This window comes from Oculina patagonica, chromosome 1 (genome assembly GCF_052425735.1).
Source record: "Oculina patagonica isolate OP01 chromosome 1, crgOcupat, whole genome shotgun sequence".
Classification (NCBI taxonomy): domain Eukaryota; kingdom Metazoa; phylum Cnidaria; class Anthozoa; order Scleractinia; family Oculinidae; genus Oculina; species Oculina patagonica.
Window position 1 is genome coordinate 24,848,642 of NC_135758.1, and position 10,276 is coordinate 24,858,917.

Consider the following 10,276-nt stretch of genomic DNA (forward strand, 5'->3'; position numbering starts at 1 on the left):
TGGAGACGTTTTATTTACATCCCGTAGTGTCACGAAATCATGTGACCTTATAACACATCACAACTATGCTAAGGACAGACAGAGCTTTCAAATGTTAAAAGCTAAATCTAAATCCATTATAAATTATGACTGATGTAATGTTGTGCACTGTACCACAATTGACAGACACCTTAAAAGAAACTTTGCTGCTGATATTGATGCCCCATTCAATTTAGAAGACATTTGAAAAGCCCTAGGATCCCCCAGCAATACATGTAGTGACTGAGACGTTCTTAGTCAGAAAGGAAGCTATATCAGTCTAGAAAGATTATCAGCTATCACTGAAGTGGAGTTTACAACTCGTGTCACGAGCACATCACAGCCATGCTGAGAACAGACCGAACTCTAAAATCTTAAAATTTAAATCTAAATCCATCAAAAATTACAAAAAGTAAAATACTTTACCATACTTGTGATACAAATACGCCTTAAAAGAATTCATTACAGGAAACTTTGCTGCGAATATCGATACCCCTTTCAATTTTTAAATGTCCCAGCGATTCAGACGTTCTTAGTCACAAAGGAAGCTTTATGAGTCTACAAAGATTATCCGTCATCACTGAAGCAGCGTTTTAGGAAGTCGATTGGCTCTTCGTTCATGTTCGTTTAGGACCTGGGTCGTTTAGTACAATGCAATTGCTTTTTTACAAGTCGATTTGATGACAAACATACTCAAACTACTTCTTTTGTCGTACATTTAGCTTCTGTATAAGCTTCTGTATACAGTTTGTTGCCGTACCATATTGCACAAAATAAAGATCCAACTAACTTTTAATTAAATCCCTTTTAAAGCCTTTTTGCACGGAGAAGTCTTCAAAGTTACCTAAAGAAGTTCAATATTGTTGCTATGACTGTGGTCTCTTGTCGCCAGTCACATATTGTTTTGTCACAGACGCTATATATCGTCTTAGGCGTTTTAAAAAATAAGATAGCACGTTCGGAACGCCGATAGAGCTTATTCGCTTAAGAAGACGACACAACATAGCCGATGATTACCCAGACAAGGCAAATGCTTAAAGGCTATCCAATAGATAGCAGACTTATCCTTAAGTGTCCCCAATTAATAGGGAGCTGTTTCCTCTCGGCTGAGGTTAAGACACGTTAATAAAGTTTTGATTGATTGATTGATTGATTGATTGATTGATTAATTGATTGAATGATTGATTGATTGATTGATTGATTGTTTGATTGATTGATTGATTGATTGATTGATTGATTGATTGATTGATTAATTGATTGATTGATTGTTTGACTGATTGATTGATTGTTCATTGTTCAAGCTACTCATACCCGGGCTCAAAAAGGCCTGAGTAAAATTATGTGACCCTACCAAGGCCACCTGTCACTTGACATTACAGTGTCTTTAGCTTAACCTTCGTCAATGCCTCCTTCTCTAACTCAGACTATTGAGGGAGCGGTTTATAGAGATTTACGTAAAAAAAAACGTACTTCTTACATTTTGAGTCCAAATAGCTGAGCCGACAGTTTCAATCAAATTAAGGTGGACCTTAATGGTTACTTATGCAATGATACATTTTTAACGAAGTAACGCAGCTTGAAAAAGTAAATATTCAATTTCGAGATAATTGCGATCGCATGTTTCCACTGCCATACTCTTTCCATCTTCAGTTCACTCGTGGCATGTTCCAAAAAGATAACAAAATACTTGATGTAAATGTGCAGAATGATGATGTGCTTTTGGACATGCAGTAAGACTCAATAGATATGCCATAAAAAAAATGGCTCATTCAGGGGGAGGGGGGCATAAAGTACACACATGGATTTTGCACATTTACAATTTTCAAACGGCTTTAGTAATTAGTGGCTCTGTAGGATTGGGCCGAGTGATGGCGGAGTAGGAGCGCGCTAAAAGCCGTCCGCCTTCCAAAAGCTTTTCATGGCCGAAAAATTGTCAAATCTTATCAGAAAACGCAGAAACAGATCGTCTACAAGTTCTGGAGACGAGACGTCGCCTCTGCATGAAGCGAAAAAACCCAGAGATCTTGCAGAAGCAATAGACGAAAGCACAAGCAGCAAACACGAGGCAAACGACGAAATCATGGATGCTCTCAACAAAATTGAACTCATTGGAGAACAACTGAACTCCATAATCGCGAGACTGAGCAAACTTGATTCAATTGAAAGTTCCGTCAAAAATATAGAGACCAATTTGGCAAATCTCAAGGCAAGAACAGGCAAGCTCGAAGAATTTGAAGCAACGACCAAGAGCGATATAGCAGAATTAAAGAAGTCCTGTACTTTCAACGGCGATAAGTGCAAGGAACGTCAAGACGAGCTTAAGAAGAAGATAGAGGAGCAGAATGAAAAAATAGCCTCTCTGATTGAGAGCGAAAGGAAGGTCACTGCCAAAATGAACGACATCGTCTCCAAGAACCTCTACCTTGAAGCCTATTCCAGGAGAGAAAACATCAAATATTTCAATATCCCAGAAGCACGCGAAGAAGACACCGAAGAAGTGCTCAGAAATTTTTTGGAACAAGATCTCGGCTACCGCAACGCCCGCAACGTTGAAATTCAACGTGTACACCGCCTCACAACCCGTCGGAATAGCGACACAGCTTCACGTCCAATCATTGCCAGATTTCTTCGATATAAAGATGTCGAGGAAATTTTTTCCTTAGGGCGACGACTAGAAGATACTGATTTCCAAATGTTCCGTGATCTTCCACTGGAAATCATTGAGGGACGGAAAGATCAAATGGCAATTTTCAAAGAAGCACGACGACAGGGCATGAGAGCATCTTTCAGCAAGAGCCAGCCCGACAAACTGTTTGTAAACGGCAAATTCTGGCCTCCCGGCAAACGTCTAGATGCAGCTGACGAAGCAGATGAGTAACTGTGTTTAATAATTATACCTCGTACCTTACTTTCTTTATATATAAATCTCTATGCTACAGGTGGCGGGCGGCTTAGCTGTCCGACAATACTTACTCGATCCGATTTTCACCATTCGGACCCGCTAGTCGCTTAACCCAAACTGATTAGGATTTTTTATAGTTTTGTTTATGCTTTATTTGTTGATTATTTGCCTAACCTCACGCGCTTTAGTATGTTTATGTGTAATTTTTTGTGTTTTTTCGTGCCACCAACGTGCTTTTCGTATTATTACAACACTTTTTTGTCGACTCCAGTATGCACAGATATACAAAGTACTTCGCCAAAATATTTCTAGATATTTAGTATACAATTTCTACTTTCAAAGCTTAAAAATACGATTTCTGAGCAGTATGCAAAACAATGGCGTATGTGTTCTGTTCATAACGCTTTTATTGTCAAACAATCAAATAGTGCAGATATCGATTATATCACCTTTTATTTCAACACAATATAGATAACAATACAATCACGGTAGCTTCTCTCAATGTACGGGGCCTTGGGAATAACGCTAAAAGAAGAGAAACTTTTAATTGGCTCAGATCTAAAAAATATTCGATCTACATGCTGCAAGAAGTACATTGTTCGCAAGAAAATTCACACCTATGGGCTACTGAATGGGGATACAAAAGCCTTTTCAGCTCCTTCTCCAGCAAAAAAGCTGGTGTAAGCATTCTTTTTAATAACAACTTCGATCTTCAAATCAAAAAAACCTATACCGATGATTCAGGACGCCTTATCTTGTGTGACTTAAAAACAAATGGAAAAAGCATAACCCTAGCAAACATTTACGCCCCAAACGATGATGATCCTGCTTTCTTTAAAAACCTCTTTGATCACCTTCAAGATTTCGAAGGAGAAGAAATAATCATTGGAGGCGATTTCAATCTCGTTCTTGATGTAGAGAAAGATAAAAAAGGGGGCCTGCCCAAAACACATCACAACGCGCAAAAAACCATTCTTGAGATATGCGATAACTTCGATCTTGTTGATGCCTGGAGAATATTGAACCCCGAAGAAAGAAGGTATACTTGGCGACAAACACAGCCTTCTGTCCACTGTAGATTAGACTTCTTCTTAACAAGTCAAAGTTTTCTGTGCAGCATTATCTCTGCAAACATTCTACCGGGCTTTAAGACAGACCACTCAATGATCACATTAAATATATCTCTTCACTCAAATCCAAGAGGGCCTGGTTTTTGGAAACTCAACACATCACTTCTGGCCGATAAGGACTACATTGATTTGATAAGGTTAACTATCCGTGAAACACAGAATGAATACGAAAACGATGAGTCCATAAACCCTGCGCTTCTTTGGGATATGATTAAACTAAAAACTCGGGAAAAATCCCTTAGCTTCGCTGCCGCCAAAAAGCGCAAAACTTTGAATAAACAGCATGAGCTAGAAGAAAAAATTGCCTTACTAGAGAAAGAACTGGAACAGCCGGCTGCCGTCAGCGAAACGCAAAAAAGAAATAAAACACAACAACTTGAGTTATTCATAAGCGAACTAGAAGAGATAATCAAAGTGCGTACCCAAGGGGCAATCTTGAGATGTAAAATTAAATGGTACAATGAAGGTGAAAAAAACACTAAATATTTTCTCAACCTTGAGAAAAGACACTTCAAACTGAGTACAATAAGCCAGCTTAAAATCACTGATCAAGAATTTGTCACATCCGACAGAGAAATCCTTGCTGAATGTGAAACCTTTTATAAAGAGCTCTACACATCCCAGAAAAATGTGATACCACGTGAAAGCGCTTTTTTCCAATCTGAAAATGACACGGTTCTGGACCACAATGAGGCAATGAGCTGCGAAGGTCATTTAACAGAACAAGAGTGTCTAAAAGCGCTAAAAAGCATGGATCGGGACAAAAGCCCTGGAACTGACGGACTCCCAGCTGAGTTTTACAAAACTTTTTGGAAAGACGTGTCTCCCCTTCTGATAAGTGCTCTCAACTATTCATATGATGAAGGAAGTCTTTCGATCACACAAAGACGCGGAATCATTAAACTCATACCAAAAAAAGACGCAGAACCACATTTAATTAAGAATTGGCGACCACTGTCTCTCCTTAACTGCGACTACAAAATAGCCGCAAAAGCTATCGCAAATCGAATAAAATCGGTTATCCAAAAAACTTATCAACAACGACCAGACGGGTTTCCTAAAGGGTCGATTTATTGGAGAAAACATAAGATTGATAGATAACATCATTAACCATGCTTCCCAAAAAAATATCCCAGGGCTATTGCTTTTTATAGATTTTGAAAAGGCCTTCGACTCGCTTGAATGGTCTTTCATTGAGCGCACGCTCCAGTATTTTGGGTTTGGCCCTTCTCTGATAAGCTGGTTTCAAACATTTTACAATAACATCGAAAGCTGTGTCTTAAACAATGGCTGGGGGAGCTGTTTTTTCCGAATACAAAGGGGCGTTAGGCAAGGTTGCCCTCTTTCGCCTTATCTATTTATATTATCTGCTGAAATCTTAGCTAAAGCAATCAGATCGAACAAGAGCATAAAAGGAATACATGTAAACAACTCAGAAATCAAAATAAGCCAGTACGCAGACGACACAACCTTCATTCTGAACGGCACTAGGGAGTCATTATCCGCCACACTTAGGACGATCGAAACTTTTGGAAGTATGTCTGGTCTCAGACTTAACAGCAAAAAGACCGAAGCTCTATGGATTGGATCAATGGTGGGAAATAAGGAAAAACTTTTTCCTGAGAAGAACTTTAAATGGCCAGAAAAGAAAGTTAAGGCCCTCGGCGTCTGGCTTTCTACTGATCCTAGCATCACATTAAACATAAATTATAGGGAAAAAACGGACAAAATTAGAAACATTTTAAGCAATTGGAAATATCGCCGGCTAACGTTACTCGGCAAAATCCAAGTAATCAAAAGTCTAGCAGCATCTCAACTTACGTACATTCTAGCCCCTTTGGCGACAAATCATAAAATCATCAAAGAAGTAAACGATCTCTTCTACAGCTTCCTTTGGGACAATAAGGGTGATAAGATTAAGCGAAGTGTCATGATAAACGACTATAAAAACGGAGGTTTAAAAATGGTTGACATTGTTTCTTTTACCAAATCGCTCAAGACTGTTTGGATTAAAAAATATCTTGACGACTCTAACCGAGGAAAATGGAAAGAATTTTTTGAACTTGAACTTGGGAAGTATGGCGGCAAACTAATCTTCAGATGCAACTTACATAAACGCGACATTTCAAAGTCGATATCGGTCAAAGACCCTTTTCTACAAGAAATTTTAGAAATATGGTCAGAGGCTAACTTTGATGACAAAATCAAAACCGAGCAGCAATTTCTGGAACAACACATATGGCATAATTCACTAATTAGAATCGAAAACAGACCGGTTTTCTACAAACATCTTTTCCTACATGGAATTACTAAGGTAGGCCAGTTAATGACGGACTCGCGCAGTTTTCTCCCTCTTGCAGATCTTATCAGCACTTACAATATACGAATACAACCTATAAAGTATCTAGGCCTTATTTCTGCCCTTCGGCACCATTTCAACTCTAACTGTCTTGGCAAAGAACCTTGTAGCATAGAAAATCCCGATACCTTTTCCGAGACTTTTATTAAGAACGATAAAGCGGACAGAGTTGTATACCAGAAGCTCCTCTCTTCCAAAAGAACCGCACCTTTAAGATGCCAAGAGAAATGGAACGACAGTATTAAATCTGATGAAAGATGTTCTGCTGGACTAGTGCCTATTGTCTAGCAGCTAGTTGCACAAAAAGCACAAAACTCGTAAACTTCCAATTCAGATTTCTTCATCGTATTCTACCAACGAACCTTTTCCTAACAAAAATTGATATAAAGCAGGACCCAAACTGCTCTTTTTGTACCAACCATCCCGAAAACCTGATCCACCTGTTCTGGAACTGTACAATAGTAGCAACCTTTTGGGAAACTTTGACTGAAAAACTTAAACAGGTTAACCTAATAACGATAGACTATCCAAAATACGCCGCCATATATCTGGGTCTGAGACCAGACACCACCAAGTTTTCACTTCAATTAAATTTCTGCTTTCTTCTGGCAAGACATTATATATGGAGCTGCAGAGTCAACAAGAAGATCCCGGTTTTAACAACTTTTCTTGTGTCCCTTAAATCGCAGTTTCATATAGAGTCCAACAACCTAGATACTACCTCTAAGAAATGGAATCTTTTACTTCCACTTCTCGACATTACGTAGTCTTTTTTGCCAAAAAAAAAAAAAAAAAAAAAAAAAAAAAAACTCCCTCGTATATTAACCTTCTTTAAGCGAACCAAGGCCAAAGTGCATTTGAGAGATAGATATACTTTTTTTGTTTTATATTACTTATCTAGGATATCTTTCTGCACCAATTATCATCAATTATTATCAACTATTAACTATAAATAACATTTAGGATTAAATATTAATTATTAGTAACTGCTGTTAATCAAACTGAACTATATGAAGTAGCTATCGCGTATAATATTTGTTAAAAAATAATAATAATGAACTGATGTAATAATAGGCAAAAGGAAACCTTTTTAGGCAGAGGAGTCGCCCTTTTATTTATTTATTTAATTTTTCTTTTTTTGTATGTTGTTAATGTAAGTAATTTTTTACGTAGTTTCTTTTCGTGTAATAAGTGTTATTGTTTTTGTGAATGAATAAAAAAAAAAAAAAAAAAAAAAAAAATTAGTGGCTCTGTACCAAGCTATCTGTCTTTTTCTACATCAATTTAAAACAAGTTGTGCACATGACGTGATGTTCCCATGACAACGATGTTTCGATTTGATTGACAGGTTTTGGCCAAAATTTACAATGTTGACTTGTATTTACGTGTAATTCTCCTTTCCCAGAAATCATTTAAGTGTTTGGGGATATTTCGTCTTTGGTAGATCATTTTGAGCTTGATAGTCTGTCTACATCTACATCTACATCTACATTTATTAAGTTGATAATATCGTTTAAGACATCACATCAACTATAAGAGTACAAAATAACAAAAACAAAATGTACATGTATAAATAAGATATAAAAATACTTAGTTACAATTTACTTGTTTACATGCTTCCCTAAATTTAATTTAAAATTCGATAATGACTTGCAATTCACTAAGTCAGCGGGCAGCAAGTTCCATTCTGTTATTGATCTAGGAATAAAAGAAAACTTAAAAACGTCCTTAGAAACTTTTGGCATCCTATACTTAAAAGCATGGCTATTGCGTGTTCTTTTTTCACTGTTTGGTATTAAGTGATTTTCCGTAGTTATGTCTACTAGGTTATGACTAAGTTTGTACATTAGAGTCAGTCTGTTTTTCTTTCGTCTTGTCTCTAGCGTGTCCCATTTCAAATCAGATAACATGTCTGTCACGCTAGCTGTTTTGTTGAAGTTTTGAAGGCAAAAACGGGCAGCTTTTCTTTGAACTCTCTCCAGGGTTGAAATGTCTTTTTTGTGGTGTGGGTCCCACGAGGCACTTGCGTACTCCAATTTGGGTCTCAAAGCTAAAGATGATGGATCCAAACAGATTGGGTTAAGTTGGAACTTGTGTTTATTACAAGTTTATGTGGTGCACCTTATAATGCTTTTCCAATTAAGGATGTGTCTGTGCACAGAGCTAATGTTCAAAAAATGACATGATGGAGTAATTCAAGACATCATCCTTAGTTACAAACTTAGCCTGGTCATAATGAATGAGGGTTAAGAAGTAGAGGATGGGAAAAATGGGAGGGAGGCTGGGGTAGTGTGAGAGATCATAATGATTGGCAACACTTTTTTACGGCACTTTCAAGTCCATTGTGCCACATAAAAAGTATTTACAGAAAAACATGATTACCAGCGCCAAGAATGGGAGGCCATAGGTAAAACTTGCTTTATGGGTATTCTATGATACAGTGCTCCCCAGTCACAAAACCAGGTGTATTTATATAGGGTCTTTTGTCTGATGAAAGTGCTATTGCTGAAGATTTTCATCTTGAAGCATTTGACCTATACAGGTAAAGATGACGGAGACGTTCTGAAAGAGTGTAAAACGGGTGAGCTGGCGCGTGATGATGGAGATGCTCTAAAGACCGATTTACACGGTACGACTTTGTCGCATGCAACATCCTTACGACAGGCCTACAACATGACTTAGGAGTTGTAGGTTTGATTTACACGACAAAATTCGTGTCGTAAGCTTGTCGTAAGCATATCGCAAGCATGTCGCATGCAGCAAAATCGTACCGTGTAAATCGGCCTTAACAAATTTAAGTAGCTATAAAGTATCGCAAAACTCCGACTATGTTAACGTTGTACTTATTATCAGTCTATAATCACATCGGGAACTAAAACAGAAGCCAAATAAAACGTATATACATCCAATTGTTGGAAACTGATTACTTCTCTCCTTAAGGGTATCCACAGGTAGAACCTGATCGGACATCCCCGGGTCAAAGTGTGTGTTAAATAGTGGTGTGCGCTAAATACACAACGGGCGTCAAAAGTAGTTGAGACAGTTGTTGGAATTAAATGCTAATCTCAAAATTTCAATTATTCCACTTCAACCTAGGTGTAGCGTAGGAACAGGCCCCTTCCCCCTTTTCAATGTTATACAGAAACAAAGCAAGTCTTGCAGAAAGCAAATCCAACATTGTTTTAGGGGGAGGGGTAATATTGAAGGGGTGTGGGCCAGCATTTTTTTAGGTGCTCAGAAATCACCGAGTGTTTCATCACTGTTGTCGCTGGGAAGAAAAGCAAAGGACTTACTGATGGTTATGTGTTTCCGGTTAATACAGGTTACACTGTTATTCGAAATGAAGGCCAGTAGGAAACATGATAACAAGAGTTGTACCATTTTTTTAAATTGATTTGGATTTAAGAATTTGGAAATATCTAAACGATTAGTAATCAATGGATAATCAATTACTTTAATGGATCAATATCCCACACATTTTTTCTTTCTGTTCGATTTATCGTTGATCGGTAGCAAACAATGGGTAATCACCTGTTTATTCATTGATGCCATGAGCTATTGATAAGTTATGCCTGGACCCTTTTAAAGGATAACAGTAAGGACCTTTCTCAATTCCTCCTGGATATAAAAATAAGACCCACCCCTCCCCTCCAGGAAACAACAAATAACCGAAATTCCTCTTACAAACCCTCCACACGCCGAATAAAATCCTTACTGTTCTGAATTCTTCCTTGATACGGGTTTATGTTATCGCAGAAGTAGCAGAATACAGAAATGTGTTTGTTGGACCAGTGTATATTTTGATGCCGGTTCATGGCTTTTGTAGACACGAACATTTTAAACCCACCGAGGTAAAAGCCCTCTTCC

General features: G+C 37.9%; 1 protein-coding gene and 1 long non-coding RNA gene across 2 annotated transcripts in view; one reads left to right on the forward strand and one right to left on the reverse strand.

Moving 5' to 3' along the window:
- The window catches only part of LOC144644085 (uncharacterized), a 100,420-nt gene that overhangs the window by 50,227 nt on the left and 39,917 nt on the right, over positions 1-10,276 (reverse strand). The window lies entirely within an intron of this gene.
- LOC144642018 (uncharacterized) lies at positions 1,937-3,256 on the forward strand. Its single transcript, XM_078501299.1, has one exon. The coding sequence runs from the start codon at positions 1,937-1,939 to the stop codon at positions 2,894-2,896; it is 960 nt and encodes a 319-aa protein (XP_078357425.1). The 3' UTR covers positions 2,897-3,256.